This window comes from Mustela lutreola, chromosome 1 (assembly GCF_030435805.1).
Source record: "Mustela lutreola isolate mMusLut2 chromosome 1, mMusLut2.pri, whole genome shotgun sequence".
Lineage (NCBI taxonomy): Eukaryota > Metazoa > Chordata > Mammalia > Carnivora > Mustelidae > Mustela > Mustela lutreola.
Genome location: NC_081290.1, coordinates 152,217,135 through 152,245,060, shown reverse-complemented (window position 1 = coordinate 152,245,060; position 27,926 = coordinate 152,217,135). Strand labels below are relative to the sequence as shown.

At 36.3% G+C, this 27,926-nt stretch overlaps 1 protein-coding gene across 11 annotated transcripts in view; it reads right to left on the bottom strand.

Annotated features, from left to right (window-relative positions):
* The window catches only part of HMBOX1 (homeobox containing 1), a 198,937-nt gene that overhangs the window by 63,602 nt on the left and 107,409 nt on the right, over positions 1-27,926 (bottom strand). For all 11 annotated transcript variants that reach the window (XM_059176907.1, XM_059176931.1, XM_059176975.1 and 8 more), the window contains exon 5: positions 2,600-2,710. In XM_059176907.1, coding sequence (XP_059032890.1) covers positions 2,600-2,710 — 111 coding nt within the window. The remainder of the gene's footprint in view (positions 1-2,599; positions 2,711-27,926) is intronic.

Below are 27,926 nucleotides of genomic sequence, written 5' to 3'. Positions count from 1 at the left end.
AAGCGTTAATACATATTTGCTCAATAAAATACATTATTAAAATTAATTTTAGCTCTCTCTTAATTTTTTAAATGTGGCTATTAGATAATTTTTAAATTATGTGTCATTTGCATTATATTTCCACTGAATTGTGCTGCTTTAGAACATTAAGCTAATGGTAGCAACAAAAGAGTCATTATTTTGAGAGATGTGCTTACATATCTAGCTATCATTAGAAGAATACCTAAAAATGGAAGTTATTTGCAGAAAAACTGCTAGCTAATAAATGCTAAAGGAATGCTAAATAAGATCATCATCATTTTGCAATCCCCAATGGAATAACTCATTTAGGTAAGCATCATCAATGGGTGCTAAGACCACGGACAGAAGGTTGCTGTAGAAGAGGATATCCATCCAGGGACAAAATGATGCCCTACAGATTACTACAAACTGCAAAGACAAGACCTGGTGGTCATTACTTTAACAAATGATTAAACTTAGCATATGATAGTGCTATAACCTGACATGACATGCCTCTTTTGATATATGAAGTAAATGTTACCGACAAAGCATGTTGCCCCAATGTTTTACTGTGAAAATTTTCAAACACATATACAGCAACAATTAAAGGATTTTATGATGAAAATCTGTACTCAAATCATGCAATATTTTACTCACTTACTTTATCACATTATTTATCCATCTCCTTATCCATTTTATTTTGATGCATTTCAAAGTACAATGGAGACCTCATTACATGCCCTCTCTAAATAATCTATGAAGTGTTCTTGCCAAAAATGGTTAACTTGAATCTACTCTAAACCTAACTTCCAGGTTACAGGAAACACAGGGGCTATAGAGGAGAAAGTTAACTGACACTAAGAGGAAACAGAAAAATCCAGAATACCAGACATCTCTAATATTAGATGATTTAAAAAGTGTATGTTATTTTAAAAAAAAAGTTTGAGTGACTAGATTTAAGAGTTTAAAAAGACATATAACAACAAATTCCAATCCGTCTACCTAAATCAGATACTATTTAATAAAAAAAATTCTTGTAACAATTAAAGAAATATGAATATAAACTAGATGTTAGATGATATTATGGAATTAGTATTAGTTTTCTTAGATATGGTCATGAACTGTGGTTATGCAGGCGATTACCCTTTTTTTCAGGAGATGAATGTTTACATGCATATACATATATACATGATTTTAAATTTACTCTATTTTTTAGAGATAAGGCAAATATAGCAAAATGTTAACAATTATTGTATCTAAGAAGAGAATAAATATGTTCACTGTACTGGTCTTTCCACTCTTCTATACATCTGAAACACTTCAAAACAGAAACTGGGGGGCAGGACAGATTAAAAAAAAACAACTCGTTGTAGAGAGGCTGATATGGTCTCTTCTATTTTGTTCTGCCTGGGCTTTTCAGATTAGGAATGCGATCTTTAAAAAAAAAATCTTACCCCTCCCCCACATGTTTCTCTAACATTATTTCCACTTCAGAGTCAATGCTATATGCAATAGTCCAACTGCTGATTTAATCTAAAATAAGCAAAGACTTTAATGCTATAGTGTTACAGAAGACAGTTCTCCAAGCCTAAGGCTAAACTTGAGATCAGGCTCATCGCCACCAGTCTGTGCAATGTATAGATTAAGGACAGGCTGCCACACACCTTTAGACTTTATATACCACTTGTTAAAAGTATCCTACAATAGATCTTGCCTATCTGGCAACTTCAGACATAAAGGTTTCATGATTTCATTTCCTTCAGATTTCCTTGAGATTTCATTCTACTTTCCAACTTATTGCTGCTTCCTAAGTTATCAGGGCAGCTTCACCCTAATGTCCAAAGACATGCTCATCACCCAGGTAATTAGAAATAGAAAATCAGGGGCACCTGGATGGCTCAGTGGGTTAAGCCTCTGCCTTCAGCTCAGGCCCTGATTTCAGGGTCCTGGGATCAAACCCCACATCAAGCTCTCTGCTCAGCAGGGAGCCCGCTTCTCTGCCTACTTGTGATCTCTCTCTCTCTCTCTCTGTCAAATAAATAAATAAATAATCTTTAAAAAAAAAAAAAAAGAAATAGAAAATCATTAGCAGAGGTCACCGGACACAGTATAGCAGTAACTAAATAAAAGTATTGAATTTATATTACTAACTAAAATAACATTTACAAAAAACAAAACAAAACAAAAAAACAAAATCAAAAAACCCCACCCAGATGCGGAATCTTTTGTGTACATACAGTTGAAAAAAAGAAAACAGCCACTGATAATCACGACCTGTCTTTCAAACTATCGTTAGAAAGAGCATATAACCTGCAAACAAAGAGATGCTTTGGAGGAAGGGGGAATATGACTAGATAGTATTAGACATGAAACTAAAAAATGGCATAATCAGGGCTTAGGTTTTACATTTAATGCTCTTTGGGCAAGATTGGGCACATTCAAGGTGTTATGGCCGTAGACAAGGGTACTCTTTGCGAAAAAAGAACAACAATAAAGTATAAAATCATCTTAGTGAAGATCAGTCAGCACACAGATTTAATAAAGTAATAATTACATCTGTCTTGTTTCAGATACAATAAAATAAGAAAATGATATTTACCAGGGTTTGTCTTCTCAAGTTGGTACCATCGGTAAAATGCTCTCTTCTTCTGTTCACTCAGGTCTGAACCCTGCTGCAACAGCCAGTGAGAGATCCGGCTCTGACTGATACCTGTGGAGAAAGAGAAACAGCTATTGCAGGTACTTAAAGTCCAGGGAAGCTGCGAGTTCTGCTGGTTCTAGGTTACTGGGTCCTTTATTCTCTGTGTTAATCTGTAATGAAGCAGCTTGAACAAACTCTCTAATATTAGATTTCTTTGTAAAGCCTGACTGCACTGGCTGGAATATACTCAGAAATGATCCACCAGAGGTCAAAGCATTTTATTAACCAAGATGTCAAAGTGGTCTCTAAAATTAATCCATAAGCCAAGTTCATGTGAGATAAATGAAGAGATTCCTAATTAATAGTTGTAAGTCGGAAGTTGACTACATTTGTACTCTGACCACCATCCCGGCCCAATCCTGGTTGAGAATGTTAGAATATTAGAACTTTTACCAGATACTGAGAAGGAAGAAAAAAAAAATCAAGCCAGCAAGTTTTGCTATTCATTATCAACACTAAGAAAAAAGATTTAGGGCCTAAGAAAGGAGAGATTATTGAAAACAGTCTCTTCAATAAGGTTTCTGGCTTATTTGTTAATTCATATAGGCATTTCCAGACTTGTTATTATTACTACATATAACAAAGAATTGGAAGAATTTTAGGTTATGTTGCAATATGACCTCTTAAGAAACCTCAAGAAGTAAAGACATCCTTCTAAGACACAGGCTTATTAAAAAAAAAAAAAAAGAACATAAAGCAGTGGTTTTCAGTTACCTCTAAGAAGTTCTTGACAGCAATTAATTAGAAATGTGGAAAAACCTCCACATGTGAAAGTAAGAAAGCATGACTAAAACTTACTAGTATGAGAATCACACGCTTCTTCTGGTCATTATAGCTATTTCAAAAATGAATAATTCAACATGCAACTGGCAAAAGCAAAGAATAATAGGAAAGAAGAAACTGTCTTATATGCCCATAAGTCACTTTCCAAAAGACTATTCAGCTATCATAGAGGGTTAACAGTATCTAAATTCTCCCAAGGAATTACTTATAGTAACTGGATGGTACTGAATGCCATGTGTGCGAACACCTGTTTAAAACTATAATGCACAACAGGAAGAATAGTTATCAGGAAGAAACACACCTCCTAACATGAGAAGCAGGAGGTCTGGTGATCACATTTAACTCATTAGAAGCAAGCCCCCAGAGTTTCATACTTTGAAAACCTATGTTATAAGAAAATGGGAGGAAACTGGGGAGAGATTTGTTAAAAGAGAGGTTGGGGTTTGAATCATGTTTCTCTGATTGGAAATGCCTTTCACTTTGAAAGGATAAAGTCAAACAGTTTTCCAAAACCTAAGTGATTACATTCTCAAGTAATTCACACAGTAGTTTTCCAGTGGACTGAGGATCTATGTGATGCAGGTGCTGGCAGCTAGCACTGTATGCTTATTCTAAGAGAATACAAATTATTCTGGATAATTTAATTGGCTGTTTAGCAATGCTTTCACCAAAAGTCTAGTTTCAGAGATTATACTACTTTTTATATTACCTTTAAACAAGAGTGAAAAAAAAAAAAACCCATTTACCACCATAAAATCAAAATTGGTTTTCATGTCATAAAATGAAACTATTTTATATGGATTCTTCATATTGGTACTACACTATTCATAAAGAGGAAATTCAAGAAAAATCTGTTAAGAAAAAAAAAAGGATACGCAGATATTCTGAAACTTTCAATATTGAATCTTCTGCACAGAGATCACAGAGCCCACTAGATATTGGAGCTGTCCAGGTTCTGGCTGTGCTGTAGTGGAGGAAGAGGAAAAAGCCCATCAAAAGGAGATTAAATTATGGACTACTCACATAATAAAATACTGGGCAGACTTTTAAAATGTTCTTAAACAGCCAAAAAACCAAAACTAACACAAAAACAAACCAACCAAGCAAAAAGCCATCAATATCAAGTGTTGGCAAGGGCAAAGAGTATATGGAACTCACACTTCTGAGAGAAGGGTAAGATGCAGGGCCACTATGAGAAACAACTGAGCAGTATCTACTAAAGGGAACATATGGATACCGTATGGTCTAGCAATTTCTTTCCTTGATATACAGCACAGAAATCTGTACATACTCAATAGAAATGTGGGGCAAAAGGCATGTACAACTTGTACACATACAGACCTACAGAAGCATTATTCATAATAATCCCAATCTGAAACAAGTCAAACACAAATCAACAGAATACATAAAAATCAATTTATGCATTCTACTAAAGACTACCATACCACTGATACACGGAACCACATTAATAAATCTCACAAGAATAATATAGTCCTCCCCAAAAGACACATACATAAAAAAGCCACACACGATTATATGATTCAATTTATAAATAGTTAAAAAACAGACACAGCTTATCTTTATGAGTGGTTACCTATGGATAGGAGGAAGGTTAATTAACTGGGAGGCAGTTGAAGAAATGCAGTGGTCAGCATGATTTCTGATTTTTTTTTTAAAGATTATATTTATTTATTTATTTGAGAGGGAGGGAGCACACATGAGTGCATAAGCAGGGGGAAGAGCAGAGGGAGAGGGAAAAGCAGACTCTCCACTGAGCAGGGAGTCCTGAAGGATGTGGGTCTCCATTCCAGGACCCCAGGATCATGACTTGAGCCAAAGGCAGATGCCCATCCTACTGAGCCACCCAGACACCCTGGCATCATTACTGATCTTGATCTAGATGAGAGTTATACATGTGTCTTCACTTTGTAAAAGTCATTAAACTGGGACACTTTTCTCTGTATATATTTCAATTTTTAAAAAAAGTTTCCTGCCAAAGTTTTCAAAATTCTATGCAGTGTGTAAAAAATAAATTGGTATGTGTCAATATGGAAAAATGGCCATGATATCAATGAAAAAGTATATAGTTTTATGAATATATTTTCACATAATCTACATCCTGTTTTGTATAGTAAGTAACAAAAGCTTATACATAGCCAAAGACACACAATAGGAATTTAGAGTGGCTGACTCTTCGTATATTGCATACCTTTATATTATTTTCTTAATCTTACTACAAATATGTATTAATTTATTTTTAACCTTTTCCTATAATCACTACATGTTTTATTGGTTTTTTTAAAAACACTGTAATGAAGTTAAACAACGGACATGTGCAAAAAGAAGTTAATTTCTTCTTTTTTCATTAATTCTCCTGAGGTAAGCAATGTTAACTGTTAACATATGTTGTTCCACAATTTTCGCATAATTATTAATTTAATAAAACAAAAGAAAGTAATAAAGAATTCTTCCCCATCCAATCTTTTGTGTGAAAAGGAAATAAAGGAAGTCTTCCCTGTATATTTAATAACAGTTTTCATATAATAAATACAGAAAATGAAGTAATAACTTTTATCCAGAAGAGGCACTATAAAAACTAAATATGTACAATAATACATTTTGCAAAAAAAAAAAAAACAAAAAAACATTTTGCAGTGATTTTTCTTTTTTTTCTTTTAAGATTTTTTTTTTTAAGATTTTATTTATTTATTTGACAGAAATCACAAGTAGATGGAGAGGCAGGCAGAGAGAGAGAGAGAGAGGGAAGCAGGCTCCCTGCCGAGCAGAGAGCCCGATGCGGGACTCGATCCCAGGACCCTGAGATCATGACCTGAGCCGAAGGCAGCGGCTTAACCCACTGAGCCACCCAGGCGCCCCTTCTTTTAAGATTTTATTTATTTATTTAACAGAGAGAGATCATAAGTAGGCAGAGAAGCAGGCAGAGAGAGAAAGGAGGTAGCAGGCTCTCCACGGAGCTGAGAGCCCAATGCGGGGCTCGATCCTAGGACCCCGGGATCATGACCTGAGCTGAAGGCAGAGGCTTTAACCCAGAGCCACCCAGGCGCCCCTGCAGTGATTTTTCTTAATTAGCAGTTTGCTGATAAGTAAGTTTCCTTTAACACTCATCCTTCTGTGCCTGGTCCAAGCCTTTGGAACTTTAGTTGATCTAGGTGTAAAAAGGGCCTGCTGCTTTTCTTTACTGTCTGCTTTGGTACTTCTTCTTGAGAGACAAATTCCCTTTCCTCCCTCCCACTGCTGAAAAAAAAAATGTCATTCCTCACATGTTTTAGCTCCTCAAAACCTCTTCACCTTCCATAGGGCAGAAGAAAAATTCACATATAACTTTCATAACTCTCTTACACTGAGATACTAAAACTAACACCCCATTAATTTCTTTCCACTAAGAAACTGATTGGTCACACTGAATTCAACGGATGAAAAATGCCAGTCTCATTCACATTCTTTTCTGAGCTTAGCTTCATCATGCTCTTTCCAGTTCCTCAAATGCCATACTCCCTCCCACTAGAGGGCTCTCTACCACAACCCATTTGGGTCAAAAACTTTGATGCAACAAATTCGAATGTTTCCTCTTCCTTCCCCTTCCTGGGCAATGCAAATGACCAATCACATCATCTTCATCCTTGAAAAATGTTAGATACAACTATCCAATGCAACTTTTTAGTCAGCTTCATGGACTGTTTGCTAGCTCCTTACATGTTAGTGTCCTCAGGGTTCTATCTCTAAGAATCTTCTCTCCTATACACACAGCTATCAATCATGATTTTAAAATTCTAAATGCCAATGACTTCCAGAGCACCAGACTGTTCTTTCAAACCATCTGCTAGATAGCTTCATGAGATTTTCTCACAGGCCTTTAAGTATCATTAACTTAACTCATATCTTCTTCCTTTAAATCTGCTCTTCTTTCTGTGTCCCCCATCTCAATTCTACCTTCCACTCTACTCTCTCCTCTAATTCTCACATGATTACCATATCTAATCACTTCTTAAAATTCTCTTCATGTTTTCTCCAATCTTCATTCTTGTGGTTCAGAATCTCAGCCTTGTTTGCCTGGACAATTGAAATAACTGATAAAAGAAGAAGCCATCTAAGATCCACGAAGACAAAAACCTCATGATCAGATCCTTCTTTTTTTTTTTTTTAAAGATTTTATTCTTTTTTTTTTTTTTTTGACAGAGATCACAAGTAAGCAGAGAGGCAGGCAGAGAGAGAGAGGAGGAAGCAGGCTCCCGGCTGAGCAGAGAGCCCGATGTGGGGCTCGATCCCAGCACCCTGAGATCATGACCTGAGCCGAAAGCAGAGGCTTTAACTCACTGAGCCACCCAGATGCCCTGATCAGATCCTTCTTAATTACAAGGTCATTTCACAGTTGAAAACATGAAATGTGATTCTGCAGTCACTTTCTACTTGAGAACTGCAGTCATCTCAGGGCAACCAGAGTTTTATCTCCAAATTTAAAACAGATTCTTCATAAAAAGTATTCATAAACATGGGGGAAAAAATCCATCCTCCATCCCAACTTTTCTATTTCTTATCGTTGAGGTTTATTTGGATGTGAATCCTTCTAGACTCTTTCCTATGCACTTAAGACATAAACATGTACACATATATACATTTAAGTTTTTTTAAGCACACATTTGTAGTTATTCAATATATAAGTAATACTTCTCACATAAATGGAATTTTCTCATGTAGTAATTTAATAAACTTTCATCATTCTAATGGTTACATGGTATTCCACACCAAAATCCACTTACATATTTACCTATTATTAAACATTTCAGTTGTTGCTAATGGTTTACCATTATAAATGATGATACAATAAATACTCTATGCATATCTTCATGCATATGTACAGATGTTTTAGGATTGACTTCTGAGAATGGAATTTTTGATTCACAGCATATGAGCACTTAAGTTTATGACAAATACCAGAGTGCCCTCTTAAGAAGGTTGTACCAAATTTTATACTCTGACCAATAGTGATGAAATTATCTCCCTATATTCTCATGATTACTAAATACTATAAAACTTATTTTGAAAGTCTTTCTTTTTGTAATACATGCTCATTATTAGAAAAGAATTATAAGCAATTCAGCGGAAAGAAAAATTAAGAAGACAGCTAATAAAAAAAAAACACACACATCCAAATTCTTACCATTTAGAAATAACTACACTTAGGGTAAGATCATTCCAAGCATATGCAGACATAGGGTAGGCAGAAATAATTACTAAAAGTAAACATATGCATACTGTATACTATATAGACAAACTATAGACAGAATTTTGAAATATAAAAACATAAAAATCAGTTTGATTTGAATGTAAGAAAAATTTTTAATAGAGTGAAAATAAACTATTACTCAATTTTAGTAAATGCTTCTATAAGGCAAGCAAGGTACCTTAAAAAAATGCATTAAAGCAAGGAAATGGGTTATATAAAAACATTAGGTTGGGGGCGCCTGGGTGGCTCAGTTGGTTAAGCGACTGCCTCCGGCTCAGGTCATGATCCTGGAGTCCTGGGATCAAGTCCCACATCAGACTCCCTGCTAAGCAGGGAGTCTGCTTCTCCCGCTGATCTCTCTCCTCTCGTGCTTGCTCTCTCTCTCTCTCTCTCTCTCAAATAAATAAATAAAATCATTTAAAAAACAAACAAACAAACAAACATTAGGTTGGAAGCATTACCTTCTAACTTGTGGGCAGTATGTAATGGCTCCTGGCTAAAAACGTTGAGGAAATTAGCAGGCAGTGGTGGCCAGGCTCTAAGATGACCCCTAATTATTCTCTGTCTTCCTCCTTTTGTGTAATCCCCTAAAACCCTGCTTGAGAGTTGGTCTGTGCAACCAAGAGAATATGGCAGAAATGATAGTCTGTGACTTCTGACACTAGGTCATGAACAACGTTACAGCTTCTGCCTTGCTCTCTCTCTGATAGCTGGTTCTAAGGAAAGCTAGTTGTCATGCTGTGAGACCATTCAACCTGACCTATAGAGGAACTCACGTGGCAAATAATTGAGACATTCTGCCCACAGCTACCCAAGTGAACCATCTAGACCTCTAGTCTTAGGTAAACCTCCCAATGACTGTAACCTCCTGAGACACCCTAAACCAGAATGTCCTGTCTAAGCTGCTCTTACATTCCTGACCCACAGAAACTGAGATAATAAAGGTTTAGGTTTCAAGTTGTTAAGATCTGATGTTATTTCTTATGCAGCAATAGATAACTAATACATATATATACTATACTTTCCCTATCTTTCTCCCTGGCCTATATACCTAACTCCGATATTTGGAAGATAAATGCAGAGTCAACATTTATATTCTGTTCTGGATTCATAATTTCCATAGTTGTTTACTTACAGGTCTAGATTCAAATGGATTCAAGATTTACTACAAAGTTTATTTTTTGTTTTTAGCTGAGGCATATTTTATCTACAATAAAGTACACTACTCTTAAATATATATTTCAATGGCTTTTGACATATGTATATATATATGACCATTGTTCAAATTAGTATATAGATTATTTTCATGCTCCCTAAAAGGTCCTTCTGTTCCTTTCCAGTTACGACCCAAATTTTCAATTTAATTTTTGGTTGGTAAGATTTCTTCATCAAGAAGTTTTTATCATTACAGGTTTATTGGTGTTGTATCCCCAGTCCTTGTTTTCTTATGTTCGTCTTCCACATTTATTTTTTGAGGATAACTCCACAAGGGAAATAATTTAGGAGGGATTAGTCTTTCCTCCAAAATCTGTTAAACTGGAGTGAGGTCTAGGAGAATGGCAGACTAGGACCTCTGAGAAACAAGTCCTCTAAAAAAAATAGTAAGAGCAAAAGATGTTCTGCCATAAAAATACTGGCAAAAATTGTCAGAATTCAACTTAACCAAAAGTTTGCAACAATCCAAGGAGTGCTTATTTAAGAAAAAGTACTTAATTTTAATGAGATCACTTGTATGACATTTTAACCAGACCTATATCCATTCCCATTATCACTACTGAAATCAATATTCTTTCAATCACAGTGAAAACAGGAATGGCTTAGTAGCCACTGGATGGAGTAAAACAGGTTTGGAGTTCCCCAAAATACCATTCAAAGAGAACTATCATGAATGGACCTATCTGGCAATTCCCTGGAAACTCCCATTTGTAAAGGCTTGCCCTCATTTGACCTGATTCAGAGCTCACTGGGTGTAAACAGACTTTTCTCTAGGAGGGAAGTACAAAGGGAGGTGGTTTATTGAAAACAATCAGTGACAATCATTTAACATTGCACTAATATTAAATGAGGTAATGATGACAGCTGAGGCAAACAAGGAGCTGATCAAAATATTTAAAAAGCGGAGGAATGAGATGTCTATGAGTATCTTTGAAAACCTTTGACGGGGCATCTGGGTGGCTCAGTTGTTAAGCGTCTGCCTTCACCTCAGGTCATTATCCCAGCGTCCAGGGATCAAGCCCCATATTGTGCTCCCTGTTCAGTGGGGAGCCTGCTTCTCCCTCTCTAGCTCCCCCGTGCTTGTGCTCCCTCTCTCTATCTCTGTCATAAATAAATAATACCTTGAAAAAAAAAAAAGAAGAAAGAAAGAAAAGCTTTGGCATATTTTTGGGCAATATAAAAAATTAGGCACATGCGTAGTACTGTGTCTATGTACATAATTACAGTAATATGTACACACAGGAAAGAGCTATGAAAGCACTAAGATTTCACCTATGGCTACTGGGAGGCACAGTATAAAGAGAATGTGAAGGCAAGGGCAGAATTATTAAGTGCCTATCTGAGCATTAAAGGCATGCAGAGCGCCTCAGCAAAGCTGGGAAACTTAGAAGCTTTAGGCATTTAAGAAAATCTCTGAACAACAATTAGCTGACAACTAAGCTAACAAGAAATTACCTCACACCACAAAGAATACTGACTATAGGATTAGTTCAGGAAAGTCACTAAACAAAGAAAGAGCAACAGTATCAAACAGAGACCACAACAAAGCCAAGGGTGGGGAGGAATCTGATTTCCAGATTTCCACATTATGTTACTTAAAAAGTGCCCAGTTTGAAAAACAAAACAAAATTTATAAGCCATGTGAAGAAATAAAAAAGAATAACGCATAGTAAAAGAAGCCATCAATAACTGTCTTTGAAGAAATCCAGATGTTGGACTTAATAGACAAAAATTTAAATCAGCTATTTTAAAGATATTCAAAGAATTAAAAAAAAAAAAAAAAAAACATGTCTGGCAGCGCCTGGGTGGCTCAGTGGGTTAAAGCCTCTGCCTTCAACTCAGGTCATGAACCCAGCGTCCTGGGATAGAGCCCCACATCAGGCTCTCTGCTCAGCAGGGAGCCTGCTTCCCTTCCTCTCTCTCTGCCTGCCTCTCTGTCTACTTGTGATTTCTGTCAAATAAATAAATAAAATCTTTTTAAAAAAATGTCTGGAGAACTATAGGAAACTGTGAGAAAAATCCCTCATAAAATAGAATATCAATAAAAAGAGAGGAATTATAAGAAAGAATCAAATAGAAATTCTGGAGTTGAAAAGTATAAAACTTGAAATTAAAAATTCACTAAAGATGTTCAACACCAGATGTGAACTGACAGAAGAAATATCAGGAAACTTAAAGACAGGTTGACTAAGATGATCTATTACAAGAAACAGAAAAGTGAAGAAAATATTTGAAAAAATAATGGCCAAATAGTTCCCGAATCTGATAAGAAAACATTAATCTACAAGTCCAAGAAGCTTAGTAGTATTTAAGTAGGGTAAACTAAGAGAGACCTATACCTAAAAATATAAATTGTTGAAAACCAAAGACTAAGATAAAATTTGAAAGCAGAAAGAAAAAAGTGACATAATATATAAGGAATACTCAATAAGATTAATAGCTGATTTCTTATTAGAAATTGTCAGAAGTCAGAAAGCAGTAAGATAATATATTCAAAGTGCTAGGGGAAGGAAAAAGAATCTCAAACAAAAACTCTATATCTAGCAAAACTATCCTTCCAAAATGAAAGAATCCTTAAGATATTGCCAGGTGAACAAACTGGACAGAATCTGATGTCAGCAGACCTGTCCTATAAGAAAAACTTCTGCTAAGAGAATTCCTTCATCTGAAATGAAAGAACACTAATAGTAATTCAAATATACATGAAGGATAAAGAGTGCCAGTAAAAGCAATGACATAATTAAACATAAAAAAACCAGTATAAATGCATTTTTTGTTTATAACTCCTTTTATCCTTTATAAAAGTGGACAATGCAGTAATTATAAATCTAAGTTGATGGGTACACAATATAATTTGTATGACAATATATGGCACAAAGCAGGGGAAGAGGGAATAAAGCCATAAAGGAGTTAAGTTTTTCTATATTACTGAAATTAAGTTGCTGTTAATCTATTATAGATTGTTAACAATTAAATCATTCTAGTTATATAATTATAAGTTAATGGTAATTCCCAGGGCAACCACTAAGATAGTAACTAAAAAACATATAGTAAAGGAAATGGCAAAAGACTTAAATTGGAACACTATAAAATATTTAATACCAAAGAAGGAAGTAATCAAGCAATAAGGGGAACAAAACAGACACGTCATAAAACACAAATGACAAAATGGAAGACATAATCCTATCTCATCATAATTATACTAAATTTAAATGGATTAAACACTCCAATAAGAACTGTAAATTGTCTGTAAGAACTGTACATTCTAAATTCAAAGACATGAATAGGTTGAAAGTAGAGGTATGGCCAAGGATATACCATGTAAACATAGCCAAATGAAAGCCTGAGTAGCTATACTAACATTAGACAAAATAGACTTTAAAACAAACTTTTGTAATGAGAGACAAAAGAAAGCTATTTTTACAACAATAAAAAGGTTCATTCATGAGAAAGATAAACTAAATACATAAATATAAACAACAGAGCCACAAAATATATGAGGCAAAACTGATAGAATTGAAAAGAGAAATAAATAATTCAATAATAACAGCTGGAGACTTCAATATTCCACTTTCAATAACAGGTAAAACAACCAGACAGAAGATCAATAAGGAAACAGAAGATCTGAACATCATAAACCAACTAGACCTAAAAAACAGACATTCCACTCAACAATAGTAGAATACACATTCTTCTCAAGTGTGCATGGAACATTTTCCAGGACAGATGTATGTGTGGCCACAAAACAAGTCTCAATAATTTTTAAATCATAGTGTGCTCTCCAAACATAATAGAATGAATTATAAATCAAAAGAAAAAAAACTAAAAGCTCACAAATATGTGGAAATTAACAGTCCTAACCAATCAGTCAGAGACGAAATCATAAGGGATATCAGAAAACACTTTGAGATGATTAAAACACACACACACACACACACACACACACCCTACCAAAACATATGAGATGAAGTTAAAGAAGTGCTCAGAGAGAAATTTATTGTTGGGGTGCAGGGGTGGCTCAGTGGGTTAAAGCCTCTGCCTTCGGCTCAGGTCATGATCCCAGGGTCCTGGGATCAAGCCCTGCATAGGGCTCACTGATCAGTGGGGAGCCTGCTTCCTCCTCTCTCTCTCTCTCTCTCTCTGCCTGCCTCTCCATCTACTTGTGATCTCTGTCTGCTAAATAAATAAATAAAATCTTTAAAAAAAATTTATTGTTGTAAATGTCCCTACTGAAAAAAGAAAAAATACCTTAAATCAATACTCTGGACTTGTACCTTTAAAAAAACTGGAAAAAGAGTAACTAAATTCAAGGCAAGCAGAAGAAAGGAATCGAAATTATATAGAGGAGATATAAAAGAAGCACAAAATAAAAACATAATAGAGAAAAAACCAAAATAATAAATTGTTTGAAATAGGTCAACAAAATTGAGAAACTTTTAGGAATATTGACAAGCAAAATGAGAGAAGACTCAAAACTAAAATCAGGAATGAAAGAGAGGACATTCCTACTGACCTTTAAGAAATAAAAAGGGAGGGGGAGGAGTCAAGATGGCGGAGAAGTAGCAAGCTGAGACTGCTTCAGCTAGCCGGAGATCAGCTAGATAGCTTATCTAAAGATTGCAAACACCTGCAAATCCATCGGCAGATCGAAGAGAAGAAGAACAGCAATTCTGGAAACAGAAAAACAACCACTTTCTGAAAGGTAGGACCGGCGGAGAAGTGAATCCAAAGCGACGGGAAGATAGACCCCGGGGGGAGGGGCCGGCTCCCGGCAAGCGGCGGAGCAACCGCGCACAAAATCAGGACTTTTAAAAGTCTGTTCCGCTGAGGGACATCGCTCCAGAGGCTAAACCGGGGCTAAGCCCACGCGGGGTCAGCGTGGCCTCAGGTCCCGCAGGGTCACAGAAGGATCGGGGGTGTCTGAGTGTCGCAGAGCTTGCGGGTATTGGAACGGGAAAGCCGGCTACAGAGACAGAACCGACAGTAAGCTCGCAGCTTGGGGTGACCTTGAACCGGTCGCAGGCTCGGTGAGCTCGGAGCGCGGCCGGAGGTCAGGCAGACGGGAGTAACTGGGCGCTGTTCTCTGAGGGCGCACTGAGGAGTGGGGCCCTGGGCTCTCGGCTCCTCCGGGCCAGAGACCAGGAGGCCGCCATTTGTATTCCCGTCCTCTGGAACTCTACGGAAAGCGCTCAGGGAACAAAAGCTCCTGAAAGCAAACCCGAGCGGATTACTCACCCCGGCCCCGGGTAAGGGCGGTGTAATTCCGCCTGGGGCAAAGACACTTGAGAATCACTACAACAGGCCCCTCCCCCAGAAGATCAACAAGAAATCCAGCCGAGACCAAGTTCACCTACCAAGGAGTGCGGTTTCAATACCAAGGAGAGCAGCAAAATTCCAGAGGAGGAGAAAGCCAAGCACGGAACTCATGGCTTTTTTCCTGTGATTTTTTTTAGTCTTGCAGTTAATTTAATTTTTTCTTTTTCATTTTTTTTTTTTTCTCGCCTTCGGGTAAAATTTTTTTTTAACTGTTACCTTTTTCTTTTTTAACGATTTTTTACTAGTTTATCTAATATATATATATATATATATATTTACATTTTTCTTAGGTGTTTTCTTTTTTTAAAAATATTCTTTTCTTTTTTTTTTTTTTTTTCTTTTTTCTTTCTTCCTTTTTGAACCTCTTTTTATCCCCTTTCTCCCCACTCACGATTTTGGATCTCTTCTAATTTGGTTAAAGCATATTTTCCTGGGGTTGTTGCCACCCTTTTAGTATTTTACTTGCCCCTTCATTTACTCTTATCTGGACAAAATGACAAGACGGAAAAATTCAACACAAAAAAAAGAACAAGAGGCAGTACCGAAGGCTAGGGACCTAATCAATACAGACATCGGTAATATGTCAGATCTAGAGTTCAGAATGACAATTCTCAAGGTTCTAGCCGGGCTCGAAAAAGGCATGGAAGATATGAGAGAAACCCTCTCGAGAGATATAAAAGCCCTTTCTGGAGAAATAAAAGAACTAAAATCTAACCAAGGTGAAATAAAAAAAGCTATTAATGAGGTGCAATCAAAAATGGAGGCTCTAACTGCTAGGATAAATGAGGCAGAAGAAAGAATTAGTGATATAGAAGACCAAATGACAGAGAATAAAGAAGCTGAGCAAAAGAGGGACAAACAGCTACTGGACCACGAGGGGAGAATTCGAGAGATAAGTGACACCATAAGACGAAACAACATTAGAATAATTGGGATTCCAGAAGAAGAAGAAAGAGAGAGGGGAGCAGAATGTATACGGGAGAGAATTATTGGGGAAAATTTCCCCAATATGGCAAAGGGAATGAGCATCAAAATTCAGGAGGTTCAGAGAACACCCCTCAAAATCAATAAGAATAGGGCCACACCTCGTTACCTAATATTAAAATTTACAAGTCTCAGTGACAAAGAGAAAATCCTGAAAGCAGCCCGGGAAAAGAAGTCTGTAACATACAATGGTAAAAATATTAGATTGGCAGCTGACTTATCCACAGAGACCTGGCAGGCCAGAAAGAGCTGGCATGATATTTTCAGAGCACTAAACGAGAAAAACATGCAGCCAAGAATACTATATCCAGCTAGGCTATCATTGAAAATAGAAGGAGAGATTAAAAGCTTCCAGGACAAACAACAACTGAAAGAATTTGCAAATACCAAACCAGCTCTACAGGAAATATTGAAAGGGGTCCTCTAAGCAAAGAGAGAGCCTACAAGTGGTAGATCAGAAAGGAACAGAGACCATATACAGTAACAGTCACCTTACAGGCAATACAATGGCACTAAATTCATATCTCTCAATAGTTACCCTGAATGTGAATGGGCTAAATGCCCCTGTCAAAAGACACAGGGTATCAGAATGGATAAAAAAACAAAACCCATCTATATGTTGCCTCCAAGAAACACATTTTAAGCCCGAAGACACCTCCAGATTTAAAGTGAGGGGGTGGAAAAGAATTTACCATGCTAATGGACATCAGAAGAAAGCAGGAGTGGCAATCCTTATATCAGATCAATTAGATTTTAAGCCAAAGACTATAATAAGAGATGAGGAAGGACACTATATCATACTCAAAGGGTCTGTCCAACAAGAAGATTTAACAATTTTAAATATCTATGCCCCCAATGTGGGAGCAGCCAACTATATAAACCAATTAATAACAAAATCAAAGAAACACATCAACAATAATACAATAATAGTAGGGGACTTTAACACTCCCCTCACTGAAATGGACAGGTCATCCAAGCAAAAGATCAGCAAGGAAATAAAGGCCTTAAACGACACACTGGACCAGATGGACATCACAGATATATTCAGAATATTTCATCCCAAAGCAACAGAATACACATTCTTCTCTAGTGCACATGGAACATTCTCCAGAATAGATCACATCCTCGGTCCTAAATCAGGACTCAACCGGTATCAAAAGATTGGGATCATTCCCTGCATATTTTCAGACCACAATGCTCTAAAGCTAGAACTCAACCACAAAAGGAAGTTTGGAAAGAACCCAAATACATGGAGACTAAACAGTATCCTTCTAAAGAATGAATGGGTCAACCGGGAAATTAAAGAAGAATTGAAAAAAATCATGGAAACAAATGATAATGAAAATACAACGGTTCAAAATCTGTGGGACACAACAAAGGCAGTCCTGAGAGGAAAATATATAGCGGTACAAGCCTTTCTCAAGAAACAAGAAAGGTCTCAGGTACACAACCTAACCCTACACCTAAAGGAGCTGGAGAAAGAACAAGAAAGAAACCCTAAGCCCAGCAGGAGAAGAGAAATCATAAAGATCAGAGCAGAAATCAATGAAATAGAAACCAAAAAAACAATAGAACAAATCAACAAAACTAGGAGCTGGTTCTTTGAAAGAATTAATAAAATTGATAAACCCCTGGCCCGACTTATCAAAAAGAAAAGAGAAAGGACCCAAATAAATAAAATCATGAATGAAAGAGGAGAGATCACAACTAACACCAAAGAAATACAAACTATTATAAGAACATACTATGAGCAACTCTACGGCAATAAATTTGACAATCTGGAAGAAATGGATGCATTCCTAGAAACATATAAACTACCACAACTGAACCAGGAAGAAATAGAAAGCCTGAACAGACCCATAACCAGTAAGGAGATTGAAACAGTCATTAAAAATCTCCAAACAAACAAAAGCCCAGGGCCAGACGGCTTCCCGGGGGAATTCTACCAAACATTTAAAGAAGAACTAATTCCTATTCTCCTGAAACTGTTCCAAAAAATAAAAATGGAAGGAAAACTTCCAAACTCATTTTATGAGGCCAGCATCACCTTGATCCCAAAACCAGACAAGGATCCCACCAAAAAAGAGAGCTATAGACCAATATCCTTGATGAACACAGATGCGAAAATACTCAACAAAATACTAGCCAATAGGATTCAACAGTACATTAAAAAGATTATTCACCACGACCAAGTGGGATTTATTCCAGGGCTGCAAGGTTGGTTCAACATCCGCAAATCAGTCAATGTGATACAACACATCAATAAAAGAAAGAACAAGAACCATATGATACTCTCAATAGATGCTGAAAAAGCATTTGACAAAGTACAACATCCCTTCCTGATCAAAACTCTTCAAAGTGTAGGGATAGAGGGCACATACCTCAATATCATCAAAGCCATCTATGAAAAACCCACCGCAAATATCATTCTCAATGGAGAAAAACTGAAAGCTTTTCCGCTAAGGTCAGGAACACGGCAGGGATGTCCATTATCACCACTGCTATTCAACATCGTACTAGAGGTCCTAGCCTCAGCAATCAGACAACAAAAGGAAATTAAAGGCATCCAAATCGGCAAAGAAGAAGTCAAATTATCACTCTTCGCAGATGATATGATACTATATGTGGAAAACCCAAAAGACTCCACTCCAAAACTGCTAGAACTTATACAGGAATTCAGTAAAGTGTCAGGATATAAAATCAATGCACAGAAATCAGTTGCATTTCTCTACACCAACAGTAAGACAGAAGAAAGAGATATTAAGGAGTCAATCCCATTTACAATTGCATCCAAAACCATAAGATACCTAGGAATAAACCTAACCAAAGAGACACAGAATCTATACTCAGAAAACTATAAAGTACTCATGAAAGAAATTGAGGAAGACACAAAGAAATGGAAAAATGTTCCATGCTCCTGGATTGGAAGAATAAATATTGTGAAAATGTCTATGCTACCTAAAGCAATCTACACATTTAATGCAATTCCTATCAAAGTACCATCCATCTTTTTCAAAGAAATGGAACAAATAATTCTAAAATTTATATGGAACCAGAAAAGACCTCGAATAGCCAAAGGGATATTGGAAAAGAAAGCCAACGTTGGTGGCATCACAATTCCGGACTTCAAGCTCTATTACAAAGCTGTCATCATCAAGACAGCATGGTACTGGCACAAAAACAGACACATAGATCAATGGAACAGAATAGAGAGCCCAGAAATAGACCCTCAACTCTACAGTCAACTAATCTTCGACAAAGCAGGAAAGAATGTCCAATGGAAAAAAGACAGCCTTTTCAATAAATGGTGCTGGGAAAATTGGACAGCCACATGCAGAAAAATGAAATTGGACCATTTCCTTACACCACACACAAAAATAGACTCAAAATGGATGAAGGACCTCAATGTACGAAAGGAATCCATCAAAATCCTTGAGGAGAACACGGGCAGCAACCTCTTCGACCTCTGCCGCAGCAACATCTTCCTAGGAACAACGCAAAAGGCAAGGGAAGCAAGGGAAAAAATGAACTACTGGGATTTCATCAAGATCAAAAGCTTTTGCACAGCAAAGGAAACAGTTAACAAAATCAAAAGACAACTGACAGAATGGGAGAAGATATTTGCAAACGACATATCAGATAAAGGACTAGTGTCCAGAATCTATAAAGAACTTAGCAAACTCAACACCCAAAGAACAAATAATCCAATCAAGAAATGGGCAGAAGACATGAACAGACATTTCTGCAAAGAAGACATCCAGATGGCGAACAGACACATGAAAAAGTGCTCCATATCACTCGGCATCAGGGAAATACAAATCAAAACCACAATGAGATATCACCTCACACCAGTCAGAATGGCTAAAATCAACAAGTCAGGAAATGACAGATGCTGGCGAGGATGCGGAGAAAGGGGAACCCTCCTACACTGTTGGTGGGAATGCAAGCTGGTGCAGCCACTCTGGAAAACAGCATGGAGGTTCCTCAAAATGTTGAAAATAGAACTGCCCTATGACCCAGCAATTGCACTATTGGGTATTTACCCTAAAGATACAAATGTAGTGATCCAAAGGGACACATGCACCCGAATGTTTATAGCAGCAATGTCCACAATAGCCAAACTATGGAAAGAACCTAGATGTCCATCAACAGATGAACGGATCAAGAAGATGTGGTATATATACACAATGGAATACTATGCAGCCATCAAAAGAAATGAAATCTTGCCATTTGCAACAACATGGATGGAACTAGAGCGTATCATGCTTAGCGAAATAAGTCAAGCAGAGAAAGACAACTATCATATGATCTCCCTGATATGAGGAAGTGGTGATGCAACATGGAGGCTTAAGTGGGTAGAAGAAGAATAAATGAAACAAGATGGGATTGGGAGGGAGACAAACCATAAGTGACTCTTAATCTCACAAAACAAACTGAGGGTTGCCGGGGAGAGGGGGTTTGGGAGAAGGGGGTGGGATTATGGACATTGGGGAGGGTATGTGATTTGGTGAGTGCTGTGAAGTGTGTAAACCTGGTGATTCACAGACCTGTACCCCTGGGGATAAAAATATATGTTTATAAAAAATAAAAAATTAAAAAAAAAAAAATAAAAAGGGAATTCTATGAACAACTATATGCCAACAAATAATACATAATCAAGATGAAATGGAGAAATTCCTAAAAAACCTGTGGAACCCAATTCAAGAAGAAACAGAAAATGTGAATAAACTTCCAGCAAGAAAAGATACTGAATTGGTCAAAACTTCCCCCACAAAGTCAGATGGCTACAATGGTAAATTCTATCAAGTATTTAAAAAAGAATTCTCTCTCACACACACACACACACACAGACCCCTCACAAACTTAAGCAGAGAAGGAGAAAACACTTCTCAATTCATTCCATAAGGACAAAACCAAACTAAGATACTGCAAGAAAACTACAGATCAATACCCCTTATAAGTACAGATGTAAATATCCAATAAAATACTAGCAAACTGATTCCAACAACATATAAAAAGGACTTTATACCAAGACCAAGTGGAATTTATCTCAGGAAAGCTAGGTTTATTGAATACATGAAAATCTAATCAATGTAATATACCATATTAGTAAATCACAAAATCCATGGGATTATTTTAAGACACAGAAAAAGAATTTCACAAAATCCAACATCCTGTTGTGATACAGAACACTGAACAAACTAGTAATAGTAGCAAACTTTCGTACCCTGATAGGGGACATCTATGAAAAATTGATATCTTACACTTAATGGTTAAAGACTGAGTAGCTTTGCCACTAAGATCAGGAACAACATGGAGATGTTGCTCTCACTATTTAAAAAGCATTCAGATTACATTGGGGAGGGTATGTGCTATGGTGAGTGCTGTGAAGTATGTAAGCCTGACGATTCACAGACCTGTACCCATGGGGCTAATAATACATGTTAGTTTAAAAAACAAAAAAACTATTTTAAAAAAGCATTCAGATTAGAGAGGAAGAAGTAAAACAACCTGTTTGCAGATGACATGATCTTGTCTATTAAAAAATTTGAAGGAATCCATGTGAGCATGCATGCTCACACACACACAAACACAGACATTAGAACTAATAAACGTGTTCACTGAGGTTGCAGAATACAAAATCAACATTAAAAATTAAATTTCATTTTTATCCACTAGCAATGAATAAAAAAAAATTTCAAAAAAGTAATTCCATTTACAATAGCATCATAAAGAATAAAATATTTAGGAAATGCAAAGCCTGTAAAACAAATACTACAAAAAACTGTTGAAAAAAATTTAAGAATACCTAAATAAATGGAAAGACATCTCATATTCATGGACGGGATGACTTAATATCATTAAAATGACAACACTCCCCAAATTGATCTACAGATTTGATGTAATTCGTATTAAAATTCCAGCTGGCTTTTTTGCAGAAATTAATAAACTGATTTAAAAATTCCAATGGAAATGAAAGGGACCCAGAAGAACCAAAACATTCTTAACAACAACAAAAAAGAACAAAGTTGAAGGATTCACAGTTCCGAATTTCGAAACTTACTGTTAAAATTATAAAATCAAGACTATGTGGTACTGGCATTAAGATAGACCTACAGATCAATGGAATAGAACTGAGAGTCTAGAAATAAACCCATACATTCATTAATGCCAACTGATTTTTGACAATGTTGACAGGAAAATTTAGTAGGGAAAGAACAGTCTTTTCAACAAACAGTGCTAGAACAACTAGATATCCAAGTGCCAAAAAAAAAAAAAAAAAGATATTGGACTCTCCCCTTACATCATATACAAAAATTAACTCAAAATGGATCAAAGATCTAAATATGAGAAATTATAAGCCTCTCAGAAGAAAACATGGACATAAATATGTGTGACTTTGAGTGGGGCAATGATTCATTAGTTATGACACCAAAAGCAAAGAAAACACAAAATGGATTTTAACAAAATTAAAACCTTGTGTGCTTCAAAGGGCACCAATAAGAATATGAAAATCAATGCAAACCCTACATCTGACAAGGCACTTTTTTCTAGAATACATAAAGAACTCTTACACAATTCAATATTAAAAAATAAAAACTCAATTTAAAAATGGACAAAGGACTAGACGTTACTCCAAAAAAATATACAAATGTCCAAAAAGCATATGAAAAGATGGTCAATATCATTGGTCATTAAGAAAATACAAATTAAAACTGAGATACCACTTCACAACCACTAGGATGGCTGTAATTAAACGGATGAATAACAACAAGCACTGGTGATAATATGAAGCAATTGGATCAATCCCTCCTACATTTGTGGGTTTGTAAAATGGAAAAAAGTTTGGCTGTTCTTCAAAATGTTAAACACAGAATTACCATGTAATCCACAATTCCAGACTAGGTATATTCCAAGAGAATCTGTCCACACAAAAAACCTGTACATGCATGTTCACAGCAGCATCATACATAATAGCCAAAAAAGGTGGAAATAATCCAAATGTTCAACAGTCTGTTAACACAGTATTATCTAGACAGTGGAAAATCATTCATTTATTAAAAGAAATGAAGTACTAATACATGTCACAATCTTGAAACCTTTTCACAATCTTGAAAACATTATGCTAAGTAAAAGGAAGGCAGACATGAAAGTTCACAGAATGTATGAGCCTATTTATGAAATGACCAGAAATCTGTCTCTAGGTAACTCCACAGAAACCGTAAGTAAGTCAGTGCTTGCTAGGACCTGGGGAAATGAAGAACTAGAGAATGACTGCTTATAGGTATGGAGTTTCTATACTGAATTTTATCTAAACAGGAATATTCCCATTATTCTTGTTGCCTCATCCCTTTACAACTGTTGTTGTTGTTGTTCTTCTTCTTCTTCTAAGACTTGCTTGTTTGAGAGAGAGAGTGAGTGCAAGTTGGGGCAGGGGAAGGGCAGAAGAGCACAGGGAAAGGGAGAGAATTTCAAGCGGACTCCCAGCTGAGTCTGACCTGGGCCTCGAGCTCACAACCCCAAGTTCATGACCTCAGCCAAAACCAAAAGTTGGACACTCAACTGACTGAGCCACCCAAGCACCACTAGAACTATTATTCTTAAACCAAAAACAATGGATCAATCATTCATATCTTAAGTACTTTGAGACAAACTTATTACCTTCTCCAGAATGGAGGAGGCACATCTCAGTGACCATCATTTTCTCGTTTGACTCAGAATTCTTATTTGATTTTGTCTGTGTTTTAAGGTTCTAGTTACTGCTTCATCAAAGACAGTTTTTCTTTTATTTTTATTGTTTCTGCTTGGTTAGACAGAAGTGAAGAAAAATTTTATTCTGCTGTTTTAAACCAGCAGTATCCCTCAATCTACTAAGGTCTGCTGATCTAACAGGCAAACAAAACAAAACAAAAACGCTGTTAACTTGCAGTTGCTTATTCTTATTTTATTTTCCAAGAGGCTGCAAATTTTTTTGTATGTTTACGGGTCATTTATATTAAATCTGTAAATTATATACGGATAGCCTTTGTAAATTGTTCTATTGATTATTTGTTGTTTTCATAATAACATGAAATCATTCTTTTGATTAGTATCATTGATACTAATCCTTTGCTCTCTATATTGCAAATATCTTTCTGTGTGAATCTTGTTACAGTCTTTTATTGGACATTTTTTAAAAATTTTACACATTTAAGTCCACCTAACTTTATCTTCTGGATTTTATGTATTACATCAGAAAAGCTTTCCTAAAGACATTTATCATATGATCTCTCTGATATGAGAATTTGGAAGGCAGGGTGAGGGGTTTGGGGGGGTAGGGAAGGAAAAAATGAAACAAGATGGGATTGGAAGGGAGACAAACCCTAAGAGACTCTTAATCTCACAAAACAAACTGAGGGTTGCTGGGGGTTGGGCAGGGGCAGGGATAGGGTGGCTGGGTTATGGACATTGCGGAGAGTATGTGCTATGGTGAGTGCTATGAAATGTGTAAGCCTGATGATTCACAGACCTGTACCCCTGGGGCAAATAATATATTATATGTTAATTTTTTAAAAAGTTTTCCTACCTTAAAATAACAAAAGTATCCAGTATTTTCTTCTAACAGTAATGTAACAGTACCCTTTATCCGGCATTATAAAGTATATCTTGGGATGCCTAGGTGGCTCAGTTGGTTAAATATTTGCCTTTGGCTCCAGTCATGATCCTAGGTTCCTGCGATGGAGTCCCACTTTGGCTCCCCTGCTTATCCAGGCGTCTGCTTCTCCCCCCCCTCTCTCAAATAAATAAAATCTTAAAAAAATAAAAATAAAAAGCAAATATATCTAGGAGTGCCTGGATGGTTCAGTTCATTGCACAGCAATGGTTGATTTCAGCCCAGGTCATAATCTCAGGGTCATAAGATCAAGCCCCATGTCCAGCCCCGCTCAGAGGGATTGGATTCTGCTTGAGATTCTCTCTCTTCCTCTCCCTCTGCTCCCCTTCCCCCGTTCCCCAGTCACACTTTCTCTGAAACAAACAAACAAATAAATAAATCTTTTTTTCCTTAAGTATCTATATCTGCCTCTTTATTCCATATGAAAACTCATGTTTGGTTCTGGTGTGATGTTGACACTTATTTTAAACAACCAATAGAAAAACACCATTTCCTTACAGATTTGAAACACTTTGTTTATTTAAGCTAAATTTTCTTTTTCCTTTAAGGGATTTTTATTTTATTTATTTGACAGAGATCACAAGTAGGCAGAGAGGCAGGCAGAGAGAGAGCAGTGTCAAAAGACTCCCCTCTGAACAGAGAGCTAGATGCAGGGCTCGATCCCAGGACCCTGGGATCACAACCTGAGCCAAAGGCAGGGGTTTTAACCCACTGAGCCACCCAGGCACCCCTAAGCTAAATTTTCTTATGTACAAGGATCTATTAATGAATTCTGTTCTGTACAGTCTGGCAGTACAATCTTGTTTACTTACTTTGTTAACCATATGGCACACTTTAATATCTGTTTAAAATTTGTTTAAACTCATTCCTCTGTTCTTCTTAAAGAATGTTTTACTTATGCTTCTGCATTTTTCTTAAAGCTGAATTTTATTTTATTTTTATTTTTTAAAATATTTGATTTATTTACTTGAAAGAAAGAGAATGAGCACATACACAAGGGTGAGCAGAGGGAGAGAACACCCAGGAGACTCCCTGCTGACATGGGAGTCCATTCAATGCGGGGCTCAAACTCATGACCCTGGGATCATGACCTGAACTGAAACCAAGAGTCAGATACTTACCCAACTGAGCCATCCAGTGCTCCTCTTAGAACTGAATTTTAGAGTTCTATTAAAAACTGTTGTGATTCTAACTGGTGTCAAAGAGCACACAGAACAAACTGGTAATACTTGAGTAGAATCTAGCCAGTGCATATTACTGATGAGCTTCTGACATGGTATATGTTTAAAAAAATTATGTTTACAGATTTCATGGAGCACAGGGTGTTATATGTAAACAATGAATCATGGAACACTACATCAAAAACTAATGATGTACTGTATGGTGACTAACATAATAAAAAAAAGAAATTGAAAAAAATAAATAATAATCATAAAAACTTTTAAAAATCGGTGCTTAAAAATAAAATCACTCACCTCTCTCCCACCACCTTACAACACATTCTCTTCCCCATTCTACTCGAGATACATAGACCTGCCTTATTTTTTTTATAAATAAATAGTGCTCCATAATATGATCTATCATAACTTACCTCACTAGTCCTCTACTGATGGACACTCAGGTTACTTAGAATCTTTTGCTAAAATATAATATGCTGCAATAAATATTCCTGTACGTGTATCACTGTAGACATAAGCAACTATTACATTGGATAAATTCCTATGAGATAAATTACATGGTCAAAGGGAGTGTGTATATATATTTAAAAAAAAGTAAGTTACACATACAAAAGTACATGTGTATTTAAGAGAATATGATTATAACAATCATCAAGCTAAATCTTATCTATACCTTTATCTAAATTTTATTTACTTAATTTATTCAACAAATATTTAGTGAGTGCCTGCGTGGGGAATAAAAGCAAAAGAAACCCGTTTAAAGTAGTTACTAAATTGCTAAATGTTACTAGTTGATTAAAAATTATAGTATTTAGAAGATGGGATACTATGCATTTTTTTGGACAATGTTAACAATATATACACATACCAAAAACCCCATTTACATCTTAAGTATATAAAATTTTGTCAAAAAATTTTAAATTAAAACAAAACAGAAAAAGACAACCTTTAAAAATTAGCAACGGGGCATCTGGTTGGCTCAGTTGTTAAGTGTCTGCCTTCGGCTCAGGTCATGATCCCAGGGTTCTGGGATCGAGCCCCCCATCAGGCTCCCTGCTCAACAGGAGGCCTGCTTTCTCTCTCCCACTCCCCCTGGATGTGTTCCTGCTCTCTCTCTCTCTCTGTCAAATAAATACGTAAAATCTTAAAACAAAAACAAAAACAAAACAAAAAAGCTGGCAACAGATTTAAACAGGCAATTCACAGAAAGTATAAATGGTCAATAAATATTAAGTGATGTTTAACCTAAATTATAATCAGAAAAATACATTTATAACTGCAGTGATGAAATCTGCTAAGACAGTAAATCTCACAAGTCTTTACCATAAGAAAAAAAATTATTTTATAACTATGTGGGATGACAGATGTTAACTAGACTTATTGTGGTGATCATTTCACAATATATACAAATTTTTAATCATTATGTCGTACACACAAAACTAATGTTATTTATTATTACGCTTCAATAAAAAGTAAAATAAAGGGGCGCCTGGGTGGCTCAGTGGGTTAAGCCGCTGCCTTCGGCTCAGGTCATGATCTCAGGGTCCTGGGATCGAGTCCCGCATCGGGCTCTCTGCACAGCGGGGAGCCTGCTTCCCTCTCTCTCTCTCTCTCTCTGGCTGCCTCTCCGTCTACTTGTGATTTCTCTCTGTCAAATTAATAAATAAAATCTTTAAAAAAAAAAAAAAAGTAAAATAAAAAAAACTGCAGGGAAATACCATTTCACTTTTACCATGTTAGAAAACTTGACAACATCTAACAATGTACCAATTGTTGGCAAAGATACACAGCAATGGTTAAAGTATAGACAGTTAAAACTGATTTGCAGATCAAACCAAGCAGGATGTTCAT